The sequence below is a fragment of the Bufo bufo genome, chromosome 9 (genome assembly GCF_905171765.1).
Source record: "Bufo bufo chromosome 9, aBufBuf1.1, whole genome shotgun sequence".
NCBI lineage: Eukaryota > Metazoa > Chordata > Amphibia > Anura > Bufonidae > Bufo > Bufo bufo.
Window position 1 is genome coordinate 35,447,721 of NC_053397.1, and position 17,343 is coordinate 35,465,063.

General features: G+C 43.4%; 1 protein-coding gene across 1 annotated transcript in view; it reads left to right on the top strand.

The window, feature by feature from the left end:
• Positions 1-17,343, top strand: part of DNAH12 (dynein axonemal heavy chain 12) — a 124,427-nt gene that overhangs the window by 95,556 nt on the left and 11,528 nt on the right. The window contains exons 58-70 of the mRNA XM_040407665.1: positions 1,016-1,208; positions 2,980-3,172; positions 3,830-4,002; positions 4,221-4,361; positions 4,830-4,988; positions 8,785-8,929; positions 9,701-9,851; positions 11,316-11,572; positions 11,962-12,102; positions 12,190-12,327; positions 12,987-13,220; positions 15,921-16,109; positions 16,994-17,097. Coding sequence (XP_040263599.1) covers positions 1,016-1,208; positions 2,980-3,172; positions 3,830-4,002; positions 4,221-4,361; positions 4,830-4,988; positions 8,785-8,929; positions 9,701-9,851; positions 11,316-11,572; positions 11,962-12,102; positions 12,190-12,327; positions 12,987-13,220; positions 15,921-16,109; positions 16,994-17,097 — 2,218 coding nt within the window. The remainder of the gene's footprint in view (positions 1-1,015; positions 1,209-2,979; positions 3,173-3,829; positions 4,003-4,220; positions 4,362-4,829; positions 4,989-8,784; positions 8,930-9,700; positions 9,852-11,315; positions 11,573-11,961; positions 12,103-12,189; positions 12,328-12,986; positions 13,221-15,920; positions 16,110-16,993; positions 17,098-17,343) is intronic.

Consider the following 17,343-nt stretch of genomic DNA (forward strand, 5'->3'; position numbering starts at 1 on the left):
CAAGTCCTTAGTTACTTTTTTATTGTAACTTTTGTCTTTTTCTTCCTGCCTCCGTGGAACAGATGAAGGTAAACCACCTCATCATGAGATGTTTCATTTGGATTTGTGATCAGAGATGAGCGAACTTCTGTTTTAAGTTCGGCGTCTAAAGTTCGGCTTCCGGTTAGCGGAGGATCCCGATATGGATTCCGAATTCCGTTGTGGTCCGTGGTAGCGGAATCAATAATGACCATTATTGATTCCACGGACCACAACGGAATTCGGAATCCATATCGGGATCCTCCGCTAACCGGAAGCCGAACTTTAGACGCCGAGCTTAAAACAGAAGTTCGCTCATCTCTATTTGTGATCACTAACGTAGAACAGAGACATTTCTGTTCCGTGTGTCGTCGATGTCGTTATTTAACAGTATGTGTGACACAACTTGTAGGTGAGGCTGTGTTTGCATCGTGCTATGTGAACATGTTCAGTGTATGCGCCATTAAAACTCCTGGCACATACGCTGAATATAGCTATTGGCCCCTATTCACACCATGGAAGAGAAAAGAGGGCCTCTTTAGCCTCCGTCAAGGTGGTGTGCATCGGCATACCATTTTATAAGGCATTTTAAAGGGCAGCAGACTTCCCTGTACAGTGGGCCTCCACAAGAAAACATATTCCCTAAGGTATGTTATAATATAGTCACTAATATGAGCGCTGTGTGCCCCTGTATGGCTATACGTTGGGAATTCCCTCAATGTTTACTTCAGATGAATAGCTGTAGCGTGATGTGAACAGGGCCTTAGATGATAGGATATTAGATATATTGCGTTTTGTATATATGCAGTGTGGGAAAAAATTAGCACTGGAGCATGATTTTTTTTTTGAGATTACATTGAAGTAGAACATTTTATGGAAAAACTGTGTACATTTTAAGCATCTTGTTTTCTATCCCTTATAGCAAATATATTTCATATGTAACCATGTTCACATGCCACATTTAAACCCATTGCATTTTATGCGTTTGTGTTCACAGGAGGCATGGACTGCATCAGACTTGGAGAAACAGTCATTGAATATTCCAGTGACTTCAGATTTTATATCACCACAAAACTCAGAAATCCACATTACCTGCCGGAGTTGGCAACGAAAGTGTCACTGCTAAACTTCATGATCACTCCCGAGGGTCTAGAAGATCAGTTACTCGGCATTGTTGTAGCAAAAGAGAGGTTGGTGGTTCATGCTTCTTCCCTATAAGGCTACTTTCACACTGGCGTTTTGGCTTTCCGTTTGTGAGATCCGTCATGGGCTCTCACACGCGGTCCAAAACGGATCAGTTTGGCCCCAATGCATTCTGAATGGAAAAGGATCCGCTCAGAATGTATCAGTTTGCCTCCGTTCCGTCTCCATTCCGTTCTGGAGGCTGCCTGCAGCGTTTTGCTGTCCGCTTGACGAAACTGAGCCAAACGGATCCGTCCTGGCACACAATGTAAGTCACAATCTGGCACAATAGAAAACTGATCTGTCTCCCATTGCATGCAGTTGTATTATTGTAAAGGATCCGTTTTTGCAGATTCATGACGGATCCTCCCAAAACGCGAGTGTGAAAGTAGCCTAAATATGTGTCGTTTGTATGTCCGTGTCCTTGAGGGGTCCTCAAGATTTTCCCTCTAAAGTTCTGAGAGAACCAGCTGAAGCCACAAATAGCATTGCAGCCATATTGTCAACTCAGCGGTCATACTGCTCTAGTCTAAAAGTGTTTCTCAGCATTCCTATGCCAAGTACCCGCTACTCAGTTTCACCAGGGTAACCCCCAAGGCTATCATCATACACTGTGCTTTGCCTATTAAAAGTAGTGGATAAGCACATTGGGAGTACCCCTGAAAAACTAGGCTCTAAAGCAGGCATCCTCAAACTGCAGCCCTCCAGCTGTTTTAAACTACAACTCCCACAATGCCCTGCTGTAGGCTGATACCTGTAGGCTGTTCGGGCATGCTGGGAGTTGTAGTTTTGCAACATCTGGAGGGCCGTAGTTTGAGGATGCCTGCTCTAAAGCAAGGGCGCGCAACCTTCTGGTCCGAAGACCACATTGCCATACTGAACCATTCCCGCGGGCCACAATAAAACTTAGCGGGGTATTACCATCTCAGATATTTTTGACATACCAACAGTATATGCCATAAATGTCTGATGGGTTCCATTTCCTGGGGTCTCAGCTATAGGGAGAAAGTGGGTCCTCTTCTTCTCTAGTCAGCATTTCAGAGAGGAGGAGACCATTCATTCATGTAGATTCCACAATTCCCATAAGCTGTAACAGAGAGGACCACATATAGGTTGTCACATCTCTTAGGCTGGATTCACATCACCGTTTCATTTTCCGTTCTTCTGATCCCAAAAAAATGGATCCTGTGCATCCGCACATTTTGCATCAGGTTTAGCCATTTCCATCTGAGATCTGATTTTTTTTTAGACGAGAAAAGAGGTTCTGCATTTTTATCTAAAAAACGAATCTCAGGCAGAAATGGGCAAAACGGATGCAAAATATGCATTACGGATGCACAGGATCCATTTTTTTTCATGTTCTTTTGACGGTTCATTAGAAGAACAGAAAATGAAACGGAGATGTGAATCCAGCCTTGCTCATATTCTGCTTATTGGAATGCCACACAGGGGTCAAGAGACCCCCTTCTCCTAATATGTGGGGGACCCAGAGATGGCTACCCAGTGCACCTTTACTGCTTCCCTGTTCCTGAGCTGAGGCACTCCTCTATGGCACGGACATTACATGTGTGCAGCCACACACATACAACCACTTCTGTGTCCAGATGTGTCCGACAGGTGCTGCATGCGGCCCCCGGGCTGCAAGTTGACCATCGCTGCTCTAGACTTTACCTATGTACTATCACAGCTTTACAGTATGTGTCATTTTACTTTAGCTTTGTGATAACAGTTTTATTTTTTCTGTGACGGACTTTAACGTTACGCTTTCCTTCCGCTTAGGCCTGAGTTAGAAGAAGAGAGAAATGCCTTAATTTTACAATCAGCAGCCAATAAAAAACAGCTGAAGGAGATTGAAGACAAAATTTTGGAGACTTTACAATCTTCGGAAGGGAACATCTTGGAAGATGAGAGTGCCATTCAGATCTTAGATTCAGCCAAGATCATGAGCAATGAGATTACCAAAAAACAGCAGGTGAGCAAAAATTTGTTCTTTTTTGGGGTGCCAAATTTTGGTCAGTTTTATGACGGGGTCTAGGTGAAATCATATTAGTCATTTTGCCCCAATGTATCAGTTTTACCTGGACTGTTACTTTAATTTTGAGAACAAGAGGATGAGTAGGGGAGGTGGGTACCCAGTGGTTAGTTCAGGCAGGTGCAGGAATCGAACAGCAAATGGATAAAAGAAGCTTCATTGGTGGGTAATTTTCAAAACAGACAACGCGTTTTGGGGTTCCGGGTCTTTTGGATGGATGGATATGATAGGTGCTGGTATTGCACTATGGTGATAGGTGCTGGTAAATTTGCGCTGTTTCTATTGCAAGGTGGCCGGTGGTAAGGGCCTCTGTACACGCTGCGCGGCAGTGCAGATTCTGGGTGTAAGAAAACACCTCACACCTGCAATGACCTCTTCTCCACCTACAAATCATACATTTCCAATGCACTCACCTCCATAATGCAGATAAACACGCATACACCCCGTTAGGGATTGAGATATGTTACATACTTACCCTGTGAGCGCCTTCTTTCTCGCCACTATACGCTTTCATTTTGCCCTTGGCATAGTTGTATTGCTGTATTGTGATCCACTACAACTTTTTAAGTAGTTTTTTTTTACTTTCCATTTCTCTAGATTGCAGAGAAAACTGAACTAAAAATAGCAGAGTCCAGAGAAGGTTACAGGCCCATCGCTAAACATTCATCCGTGCTGTTCTTCAGTATTGCAGACCTTGCCAACATTGACCCAATGTACCAGTATGCGCTCAACTGGTTTGTCAATCTCTATATCAACTCAATTCAAGACAGGTGAGAGCTGCTCTAACGTCACACGTTATTACATATGTATTTGCGTGTCTTTACATATAACTTTTTTACATATAAATTTATTTCTGTATATATAATTGTTACATAGATTTATTTGCTTATTATATTTATCATCTATTTTTATATACATATATTTATTATATTGTATATATTTATGTTTATATAATATAGATGATGATTTTCCTATATTCTTTTTTCAGCAACAAATCGAAAATCTTAGAAAAACGCCTACGTTACCTGAATGACCACTTCACCTATAACTTATACTGCAATGTGTGCCGCTCGCTGTTTGAGAAGGACAAGCTTTTGTTCTCCTTCTTGCTCTGCTGCAACCTCCTCATGTAAGTCTTCATCTGGGCACTAACGGGCGTCATAAACTACAGGCACATAACTGTTTGCCATCTTTTCTCACCTGCCAGTTTACACACACTTTTTGACACTGATTTTGGCTCATTTCTGCCTCAAAATCAGCTCCAAAAAACGGCTCAAGACAACCTCATTCATTTCAGTGGTAAACAGAACTTTCTTTTTTATTTTACCTTGTGGAAAAAAGAATCAGCGCGCCCTTTATTGGGGCGGAATCCGCACTGCATCTCCCATTGAAATGAATAAGAAGCATTAAAAAAACGCTCCGTACATGGGCTGGAAATGCAGTTTTGTATTGAATTAAACCCCCTTTGTTTCAAAAATGCGCTGGAAAAAAACATTTGGACTCCATGCTGAATTTTGTGGCTTGGATTTCCAAAATCCATCATGTGAACATAATCTTATAATAAAAAAATATTACTCTTTATCCCCTCTAATTTTAGGGCAAGGAAGGAGATTGAATACCAAGAATTTATGTTCTTACTTACCGGTGGTGTGGGCCTACAAAATAATATTGCAAACCCGGCACCGGGCTGGCTTCCGGATAAAAGTTGGGATGAGATTTGCCGTGCAAGTGATTTACCTGCTTTTAAGGGATTGAGGTAACGGCTGTATAGAGCGTACCAGTTATAAAGTAGTATCTCGTTGAGTTAATTTGTCCTTTGTATATTACAGATGCATTTTACATAGTTTAGTACTTCCATTAAGGCTAAATGCACACGATCAGGATTGTGTGGGGATTTGCGTGCGGAAAATCCGCACCGTAGGTCATGTACATTGTATTCTATGAGAATTTAAAATTCTCTTGCACACGATACAGATTTTTTCCATGCGGATTTTGACCTACGGTGCAGATTTTAAAATTCGCAGCATATCAATTTATTTTATTTTTCCTGACCGGATTTTCTCCATTCACTTTAATGGGGACTATAAAAAACGCATACGGAAAATCCGCATCAAATCTGCAAGCAAATCCGCACCAATTGATGCGGATTGACCGCATGGATTTCCCTGCGAACACCTGCAGATTTCAGTGCGGATCATCCGCACATAAATCCTGAACGTGTGCACTTACCCTAAAGAATATTTCCTCCTAAAATAATCAACAGTAAATCCCTGAGATTGTTAAAGTTATTAAAAATTCTATTTAGCAACAACAAATATGGTTGCAATTATAGTTCTTAAAGGGGTTGTCCAGCCTTTTTTTAAGAGATGGTCTATCCTCAGGATAGGGCATCATCCCTAGCTGATCGGCAGGGGGTGGCGTCTCAGACCCCAGCAGATTAGCTGTTCTGTGTAGCTAAGTCGCAGAAAGTCACCGCACCATCAACATTGTAGTGGACAGAGCTCATCACCGCAGCGCTGCCCCCATTGGAGTCAATGGCTATTAAGAAGGACAACCCCTTTAAAGGGATTGTCACATTCCTAAATCACTATATTTAAGAGTTATTTAGTTATGCAGTGATATAACCTCACCTCTAATTGCAGCCATTTTGGATGTAATTAACAACTTGACAGAAGCCATTTCAAGAACCCATATGTATTGATTTTCCTTATTATTATTTTTGAGGCGCAGATTGCGGCAAAACAGCTAGTTACTTCTTCCTACTCATGCCAGGTCTAAAAATGTGTGTGGGGGGGAGGGCCGACAGGCCCATCTCATTTACCATTTTCTATGCAAGGAAGCTGTCTTCTATTTAGAACTGTCCCGCACCTCTTCATAACTTCGGTGGAACCCCCGCCAGCTATAGGGCTTTATTAAGACCAGAGTCTAAAACACTGGTCTAAATAAATGTGCCCCATATTTCTTGTCAAGAATTGCAAGAATCGCTTTACACATAAGTTGTTTCCATGAATTACACAATACATATAAATGAAAGGTATATCAAGTTATAAAACAAAAAACAAAAAAATATATATAAATATATAACATTAATATTAAAGAGGACCTTTCATCAGGCTAGCTCTAGTCTAATTATTATCCTACCTTATAGGGCGGCCCACGCTGATGCCATGGCACTTTTTATTTCTACAGAACCCCCCATTCGTCCGCTGTTGGCCCCGTATATTTTGGCGCCTCATATTATAATGAGGTGACTCGGTTATACTAGGCAGAGACTTGTTTTTTCCCTGGGAGTGGTTATCTTCTCCCTGGCTGTGAGCGCATCCAATCAGAGCGCACCGCTCTTAGCCAGGGAGGATGTTTACATTAAGCTCAAGTTCTCACGAAAATCGCGAGAACTTGAGCTTAATCTCCCTGGCTAAGAGCGGGGCGCTCTGATTGGATGCGCTCACAGCCAGTGAGAAGATAACCACTCCCAGGGAGTATAACCGAGAATACGAGTCTCCGCCTAGTATAACCGAGAATACAAGTCTCCGCCTAGTATAACCGAGAATACAAGTCTCCGCCTAGTATAACCGAGAATACAAGTCTCCGCCTAGTATAACCGAGAATACAAGTCTCCGCCTAGTATAACCGAGAATACAAGTCTCCGCCTAGTATAACAGAGAATACAAGTCTCCGCCTAGTATAACCGAGAATACAAGTCTTCGCCTAGTATAACAGAGAATACAAGTCTCCGCCTAGTATAACCGAGAATACAAGTCTCCGCCTAGTATAACAGAGAATACAAGTCTCCGCCTAGTATAACCGAGAATACAAGTCTCCGCCTAGTGTAACCGAGAATACAAGTCTCCGCCTAGTGTAACCGAGAATACAAGTCTCCGCCTAGTGTAACCGAGAATACAAGTCTCCGCCTAGTGTAACCGAGAATACAAGTCTCCGCCTAGTGTAACCGAGAATACAAGTCTCCGCCTAGTGTAACCGAGAATACAAGTCTCCGCCTAGTGTAACCGAGAATACAAGTCTCCGCCTAGTGTAACCGAGAATACAAGTCTCCGCCTAGTGTAACCGAGAATACAAGTCTTCGCCTAGTATAACAGAGAATACAAGTCTCCGCCTAGTATAACCGAGAATACAAGTCTCCGCCTAGTATAACCGAGAATACAAGTCTCCGCCTAGTGTAACCGAGAATACAAGTCTCCGCCTAGTGTAACCGAGAATACAAGTCTCCGCCTAGTGTAACCGAGAATACAAGTCTCCGCCTAGTGTAACCGAGAATACAAGTCTCCGCCTAGTGTAACCGAGAATACAAGTCTCCGCCTAGTGTAACCGAGAATACAAGTCTCCGCCTAGTGTAACCGAGAATACAAGTCTCCGCCTAGTGTAACCGAGAATACAAGTCTCCGCCTAGTGTAACCGAGAATACAAGTCTCCGCCTAGTATAACCGAGAATACAAGTCTCCGCCTAGTGTAACCGAGAATACAAGTCTCCGCCTAGTATAACCGAGAATACAAGTCTCCGCCTAGTATAACCGAGAATACAAGTCTCCGCCTAGTATAACCGAGAAAAACAAGTCTCCGCCTAGTATAACCGAGAATACAAGTCTCCGCCTAGTATAACCGAGAATACAAGTCTCCGCCTAGTATAACCGAGAATACAAGTCTCCGCCTAGTATAACCGAGAATACAAGTCTCCGCCTAGTATAACCGAGAATACAAGTCTCCGCCTAGTATAACCGAGAATACAAGTCTCCGCCTAGTATAACCGAGAATACAAGTCTCCGCCTAGTATAACCGAGAATACAAGTCTCCGCCTAGTATAACCGAGAATACAAGTCTCCGCCTAGTATAACCGAGAATACAAGTCTCCGCCTAGTATAACCGAGAATACGAGTCTCCGCCTAGTATAACCGAGAATACGAGTCTCCGCCTAGTATAACCGAGAATACGAGTCTCCGCCTAGTATAACCGAGAATACGAGTCTCCGCCTAGTATAACCGAGAATACGAGTCTCCGCCTAGTATAACCGAGAATACAAGTCTCCGCCTAGTATAACCGAGTCGCCTTATTATAATATAAGAAGCCAAAATATATGGGGCCAACAGCGCATGAACGTGGGTTCTGTAGAAAAAAAAAGTGCCATGGCATCAGTGGGGGCCGCCCTATAAGGTAGGATAATAATTAGACTAGAACTAGCCTGATGAAAGGTCCTCTTTAAGACACGGGTGTAATAAATATATTGTAACATTTTATGTATTATTTATATACATATACAAACACATATTTTATAAATCTTATTCTATAGATCAGGGATGGCCAACCTGAGGCTCTCCAGATGTTGCAAAACTACAACTCCCAGCATGCCCAGACTGCCTACAGCAGGGCATGGTGGGAATTGTAGTTTTACAACAGCTGGAGAGCCACAGGTTGGCCATGCCTGCTATAGATGGTCTAAATATTATTTAGTTTCCCTCGGGTACCTTTTAATTTTTCTATATTGTACCATTTTGTGTGTTGGAATGGAGTGTTGATGTGTTTTTGTCTTGTATGAACAGAGAACATTGCATTGAAAATCCCAATGTGTGGCACACGTTGTATGACAGCAGAGAACCGCACAATGTTCCCTTACCTAACCCATTTAATGAGAAGCTGAACGAGCTTCAGAAGATGATTATCCTGAGGTGCCTGAGACCAGACAAGGTAAGGAACGTGCAATGTCTAGTCTACTAGCTTTGCTTGTAAAATATTGAGACCTATGGAGCATGATAAAGATAGGTGATAGGACCTCCAGCGTTCCTGAGTCTCCTCACAGTACTGCGCATGACGCTCCACCGCTTCATTCTCTTTTATGGGGTTGGCGAAGACATGACTCCATCATTGGCGAAGACATGACTCCATCAGCCTCATAGAAGTTAGACCGACATGCACAATCCCGCTCCATTCAGAATAGAGACTTGAGACTGCCGTGGGTTCCAGAGGTCGGACCCCCAGTCGTCCTACATTTATCACCTATCCCGTAAATAAGGGCTAACCCTTTAACCGTAAATGGGGTCTCCAGTTTAGAAAACATATTTCCATATAATATTCCGCATATAATCAGGGGATTTCCATCCAGGATACTCATCTCTTGCCCGGGGCGGAGAGCGGGTACAAAGAGCGTCTCTCTCTCTCTGGAGGACCTGTCGCGTCCTGTGTTACATAGACAACTTATTGATTTGAATAGTCACTGTGTAATGCTTAATTTCTCCTGTGGTAGCGCTGCAGGAACATAAAGCACTTATTATTACAGCTGCTTGTTGGGGGTCCCAGTAGGATTTGCTTATTGTTCACAAGACTTGCAGAGATACAGACCGATTTAGGAACAGGATGTTTTGAGGCAGTATTGGTGTAGGCAGCGTGTACATATCAAATCTCCCCATCTGCTATATGTAAAGACTGACTCTAATGTACATCTCCATTTGTGACTATTAGATGAGCCCGGCTGTGACCAACTATGTGACTGACAAACTTGGAAAGAAATTTGTTGAGCCGCCTCCATTTGATTTGTCAAAAAGCTATTTAGATTCTAATTCTACGATCCCACTCATCTTCGTCTTATCTCCTGGAGCCGATCCTATGGCAAGTAAGTAAGATCAAGCGATTGTCAGGACGTACACATTTGTATCTTTACTATTTACAGTGGGAGGACACAGACTAAGGCCACTTTTACACTTGCGGCAGAGTGATCCGGCAAGCAGTTCCGTCACCGGAACTGCCTGCCGGATCCAGCAAAACGTTATGCCAACTGATGGCATTTGTAAGACTGATCAGGATCCTGATCAGTCTGAAAAATGCCCGATCAGTCAGAAAAATGCATTGAAATGCCGGATCCTTCTTTGCGGTGTCATCCGGCAAAACGGATCCGGCATTTATCTTTTTCACCTTTTTTTCAGTCTGCGTATACGCAGCCCGGAAGGACGAATCCGGCATTCCGGTATTTTGAATGCTGGATCCAGCACTAATACATCCCGACATTCCGGCAAGTCTTCAGTTTTTTTGACTGGAGATAAAACCGTAGCATGCTACGGTTTTATATTTTGCCTGATTAGTCAAAAAGACTGAACTGAAGACATCCTGATGCATCCTGAACAGATTGCTCTCCATTCAGAATGCATGGGGATAAAACTGATCAGTTCTTTTCCGGTATAGAGCCCCTAGGACGGAATTCTATGCCGGAAAAGAAAAGTACCCTTAACTTAAAGGGTTATTCCATGAAAATTATTTATCGATTCTCTACAGGGTAGGTGATAAATATCAGATTATTGGTAGTCCACTCCTGTGAATCCCAATGATCACGAAAACTAGGGATCTCTGAGTCTGAGTAAAGTAATCGTGTGCATGTCAGTCCTCAACGCCATTCACTTCTATGGGCACTGTCTATATCAACCTCATAGAAGTGATTGGAGCGTGGACTGACATACCTACTATCACACCATTCGGAGAGGCAACGCAAAACACGGATATTGGCCACGTGCATTCCGCATTTTCCCTTCTGCATGCCCCGCCATATATTACAAATGCCTATTCTTGTCCGCAAAACCGACAAGATGCTGTCCGCATCTTTTGCGGCCCCATTGAAATTTATGGGTCCGCATCCGATCCACAAAAAAATCGGATCGCATGTAGACCAAATTTACGGTTGTGTGCATGAGACCTAGGTGTATCTGCCATTTTGAAGCAACTGAATTCTTTTCTGTAACCAGTATGTAATGCAGAGCGTGAGGTACAGTGAGCACAGAGCAACAGTCCTTAGGGAAGGGATCAGCAACCTCTGCCATTCTCCAGGTCTATGGGAGTTCCAGGTACGGCTGAGCAAGTGTGCATGCTGGGAGTTATAGTGTAACAGCAGCTTGAGTACTGGAGGTTGCTGATAGTATACTCAGTGCACACTTTCTCTGTCTCTGATTTTTATTACCAGTCATAACCCTAGGACAATAACGCCACAGTTTCTGGGGAAAAAGAAACACCCCGTGCATCTTCTCTTTATGTACATGTGATATATCTATTCCTCGTAAAATATGATATCGTTATAAACTTTCTGTTTCAGGTTTGCTAAAATTTTCCAATGACAAAAATATGGGAGGGGGTGACAAGTTCCAAGCCATCTCCCTAGGACAGGGACAGGGGCCGGTAGCTGCAAAAATGATAAAAGAGGGAGCAGCAAACGGGACGTGGGTTTGTCTGCAGAACTGTCACCTGGCTGTGTCCTGGATGCCAACGCTGGAGAAGATTTGTGAGGAGTTCACCAGTGACAACTGTCATCCAGATTTCAGGCTGTGGTTAACTAGTTATCCTTCACCCAAGGTAATTAAATCCTGATTACAATCAGTTATACATGTAATATACAGTAGGTCTATATCCTTGTGGGGGTCATTTATCATTCTCAAATACGCCTAAATGGTGTGCAAGCACGCCCACCACTGATGGATCGCAGGGTGGTCGTAGCCATGAAAACGAGCAGTGTATAATGTGATGGAAAAATAAGTGAAGTCAGCAAAGGAGGCAATATGGACAATCACAATACATTAGTAAGTGCCTGGTATTGACTTTCTCTACGTGATGAATGCCATTTGCTGGACTCAGACAACCCATTTAATTAGCAAGTTGTTGGAAGACTTGTGTGCGTATATGACCAAGCTCTATTCAGTTACCAGTATTTAGCTGCTCAGTCTTGACAACACTTGTGTCCCCAGTTTCCGGTGAGCATTCTCCAGAATGGTGTGAAGATGACAAATGAGCCACCAACGGGACTGAGACTCAATCTGCTGCAGTCGTATCTCACGGACCCGATCTCTGACCCACAATTCTTCAATGAATGCGCAGGGAAAGAGCAAGTAAGAGGTTTCTTTTCCATACATCTAATATATGAGATTATAAGAAGAACATGGAAGTCTAACTCTGGGCTGTCTTTTATGTTCCAGGTATGGGAAAAGCTACTTTTTGGGGTGTGTTTCTTCCATGCTTTGGTTCAGGAAAGAAAGAAGTTTGGTCCTCTGGGATGGAACATTCCTTATGGATTTAATGAGTCTGATTTGAGAATTAGTATTCGGCAACTGCAGGTAATTGTATTACATTTTCTATGACCCTTTCCATTGTAACATGTATAAATGTAGAATATATTGCCATATTTCCAAGCACCCTCTGTTTCCCATAATACCGTCCTCTAAGCGCCCCCATGTTCAGAACATATTGGACAGTACAGTGGCTCTCTTGGCAGTTTACAGCTGATAGTACCCTTGTAGTCCCAAACAGGGGCGGACATATACAGTAGAAGGCCCCAGTTAAAAACTTTTATGTGGGCCCCATCCTGCTAATCCATCAAGAGTGAGGGGCCCGTTATAGTGCTTCTTGCTCCTTTGTATGAGCCTGTAGACCAGCAGCTGTTGCAAAACTACAACTCCCAGTATGCTGTAATAGCTGTAGACTGTCCAGTCATGTTCGGAGTTGTAGTTTTGCAACAGCTGGAGAGCCGCAGGTTGAGCATGGCTGGTCTAGATAATCCTTTATCTGATAGAAAAGAATCCATCAGTAATTTTGAGCCTAGAGAACATTGGTACCCATTTATTCATTCTGGTATAGAGCCTGCCTTGCCTAAAGGGTCCCTATGCAGCTGCGTATGCTGCACCCATAGCATGTCTATCCCAGGTCCCTAAAGATGGGTTGTTAGAACTTTTTTTGCTTTCAAATAATGTGGGTTTTTTTTCCCTTGCTATTTCAGCTCTTTGTGAGTGACTATGAACATGTACCATTTGAGGCCATCTCATACCTAACCGGAGAGTGTAACTATGGAGGTCGCGTGACAGATGACTGGGACCGGCGCCTCCTACTGACCACTCTGGCAGATTTTTATAATAATGACATCATTGAAAATCCCCGTTATTCCTTCTCTCCAAGTGGGAACTACCTAGCCCCACCTAAAGGCACTTATGAGGATTACATTGAATTCATCAAGGTGAATCTCAAGCTCAACTCTTTGTTGATGGTTATATTAGTATTACTCAGCAGTGCGTCTTATAGTCTGAATGCTAATGAGCTCTTCCATTATGGAAGCGGTTGCCAGCATGTGGAAGGCACGGGGAGAGATGAGGGAAGCGCTGTGCTGGCTCTACTCAGCCTCCCTGTCACGTTCGGGTGTGGGAGGGAAACACCACACCGAACATAGGAGGGAAAGGGGTGACACCTCCTAGTAAAACCCTAATCAAAGTCCTGACTGACTACCAGTATGAACAGACCCCAGAGGTAGGTGAGTTCATACACCGGAATACCTAGTGTCCTAACTCGCCCTATAGGACCCTGGTACTAATGTCAGAACTGAGACAACCTTTTCCTCCAAAAGGAAGGACGAACAGGAGTCTCCCTCAGGCCTAATACAAATGACAAGGAAATGCAACACACAAAATAACCCAAACAAAATACAAAAGGGAAAGAAAACACTAAACTTCAAGTGGCTATGACAGCACCAGGAACTGAGCCGAGATCCACACACCAGCTATCCACAACTCAAACTGAAGCTATAAACCGCACAGCATAGTGGGAGAAACAGCAATAAATAAAGAAGGTTAAATGACCATAATAGCCACACCTGGGGAAAGAAAATGTGGCAAGCACCAGAAACAACACAGACGTCATTTGATCCAAACAGAAAACATGTCAGATCAAACCACGTGTTGCCAGTCTCACCAATCTCCTGCCACCTGTCGCAGGAACGTCCATGACACAGCCAAGGCATACAGAGCCAAGCATACAGAGCCAAGACGTAGTGCATGTCAGCGCGCTCTATGGCATGACGCTGAGGTCTGATGAAGTTCTCATCCGAGGCTCATGGGGTCTGATCTGAGGTCTCATCTGAGGCTTATGAAGGTCTGATTTGAGGCCGATGGAGGCTAGGGGGCTCTGAACTGACGCTGTTGGAGCTTGGGGGTCTAAGGGTCTGATCTGAGTCTATTGGGGGTGTCATCAGAGGTTGATGGGGGTTTGATCTGAGGGTGATGGAGGCTAGGGGAGCTCTGAACTGATGCTGATGGAGCTTGGCGGTCTGAGGGTCTGATCTGAGGCTGATGGAGCTTGGAGGTGTGAGGCTCTGTTCTGAGGCTGATGGAGCTTTGGGGGTATGATGAGGGTCTGATGGAGCTTGGGGGTCAAATTGTTGGGTCTGATCAGAGGTTTTATGAAAAATCAGGGTCTGATTTTGGGGTCTGATGAGGCTTGGGCGTCTACTCTGATTTAATGATATATATTTTTTTATTTTCCTCCTCCAAATCCTAGGTGTGTCTTATAGTCTGGTGTGTCTTATAGTCCGAAAAATATGGTATATAAGAAATTTGACATCTTGGTAATACGAAACTCTTTTTATAAAAAAAAAAAAAAAGGTATTTATGTTGATTTATCCAGAATCTGGAGATTTAGGGTGGCAGAGGAACAGCCTGCTAGAGTTCACCAGATCTGGCCTAGTAAATGCATATTTGTAAATGTAGATGTGGACACAGCCTTATTTTGGTCAGTTTGTAGTTTTTGCGCTCCTTCTGGTAGGTTGGAAGATTGTGATGGCAATCAACTGTTAAGGTGTCAGATGGCAGATGCACAGCCTAGCACTTATTACACACCAACAGTCACAGAGCTTATGGCCATACGGCGCTCAGAGGCCATCAGTCAGAAGCAACACTTATTAAAAAGTTGTCTGAACACAAGTTTACAGGTACTAGATACGGTAGATATAATCGACATAGATGGTTGAGTGATTTTGTAACCACATTACTGTATGTTACAGATTTTATACTGATCTTGATGTACAGCCCAAAGCTGCATTCTAAAATCTGCTGGTTGCCACTGGTAACAGTCAACAATCTTGATGACAGACACACCCCAACAGTAGTAAAGATACACATGTAGCAAGCATTAAGTTGACAGGTGGCGAGCTGTGCTATTTACATGGCATGTCACCGCTCACTAAGCTATTGACGCAGCGCACGGTTCCAACAAGCTTACTATTAGAGCTTTATGCTGCTGGAATAGCGTAGGACACATCTGTCCATTTAACCCTTGCTAAATCTGTAGTTTTATTACAACATATTACTGTACATTGCCTGTGGTAAAGGTTACAAGTCCGAGAATGCAGCTATTCAGGCAGCAAGGACTGCTGGGAGATTTCCTCTCTGGAGCCAGCAGAGTTACAGCATAGAACAGAAAATTCTTATTACTTTTCCCTATGGGACCTTTAAATAACCTGCTTGAATCACATTAAGGCCTCATCCACATGGCCGTAAGTGTTTTGCGGTTTGCTAATCGTGGATCAGCAAAACAAGGATCCCGGCCGAATGCATGCCACCATTTATTTTTTAATGTCTGTAGAAATGTCCTATCCTTGTACATAAAAAGGAGAAGAATAGCACATGTTCTATTTTATTAGTTTTTTTGCGGGATCGCGGAACGGACATACGGATATGGACACCACGCGGTGTGCTGTCTGCATCTTTTGCGGCCCTATTGAAATAAATGGCTCCGCACCCTTTCTGCAAAAGAATGCTAATCGGATGCAGACACAAACTATGGTCACGTGCATGAGGCCTAACAGAGGAATGCACAAACAATATTACCAGTTCTCTATCTATAACACTCTTATATGTATGAATTTCTTATTTCTTCCATCTGGCAGAGACTCCCTTTTAGTCAGCATCCGGAGGTTTTTGGATTACATGAAAATGTTGACATATCAAAGGATCTGCAGCAAACGAAAACCATCTTTGAATCCCTGCTCCTGACTCAGGGGGGAGGTCGCCAAGGAGGCTCATCCGGGGCCAGTGATCACACGCTGTATGAAATAGCTAATGATATACTCAGCAAGGTGAGCTCTTCACAATGTACTTTTTCCAGACTCCAGATATTGATGATCTATCCTTTCGCATAGGTCATCAATATCAGATCGGTGGGGGTCCGACACCCAGAACCGCCGGAGATCAGTTCCCTGTAGCTGCCAGCGCCAGGACTAACACTTCAAGAGAATAGGAGTTGAGCATGGCCACCACACATTGAATGGTGCTGTGTAGGGATGAGCAAACTTGTGTTTCAAGTTCGGCGTACAAGGTTCGGGTTATCTAAGAATTCTGTTAAGGTTATGGTCCGTGGTAGCGGAATCCATAACGGAATTCTTAAATAACCCGAACCTTGTACGCCGAACTTGAAAACACAAGTTCGCTCAACACTAGTGCTGTGCTTTCGGCACCATTCAAAATGTTAATTCCGGTGCCAGAGGGTGCCAGGTGTTGGACTCTCATGATCTTATATGGATGGCCTATCCAGAGGATAGGTCATCAATATCTGATCCCAAAAAACTCATTTAAAGGGGTTTTTAAGTTATTTTTATTGACCTATCCTCAGGATAGGTTATCAATATCAGATCAGCAGGGTCTGATACCTGGCACCCCTAGAGATCCGTTGATCTCTGTAGCCGCCAGCGCCAGGACTAACACTTCAAGAGAATGGGAGAAACAGCAGCGGTGAGCAGGTGTAATTACAAGAAGCCGGGTGTCCGACCCCTGCTGATCTGATATTGATGACCTAAACTGAGGATAGTTCATCAATAAAAATAACTTGGACAACCCCTTTAATATACCATACATTTCTATGAAACCTATCTATTTTTATGTTAAATCTGGCAAGATTTTTCACATCCAGGTAAGTAGTAGTATACAAATGGAGGAAATCACACTATTATCCTTATCTCTGCAGCTACCTAAGGATTTTGACATTGAGGCGGCCCTGCAGAAGTTCCCAGTGCGATATGAAGAGAGTATGAACACAGTGCTAGTGCAAGAGATGGAGAGGTTTAACAAGTAAGAGAGAGGTGGTTTCCCTTCTAGATTGTAAGCTTATGAGCTTGTCACCAGTTGTATCTGTTTTAGGGCTCATGCACACGACAGTATTTTGCGTTCAGTATACTGGACGTTTTTTTAGTTCAGTATGCGGAACATATACTGAACCATTCATTTCAATGGTTCAGCAAAAAATACTGAAGTGTCTCCGCGTGCATTCCGTTTTTAGTATTTCCGTATTTACGTACAGTGAAAAGATAGAACATG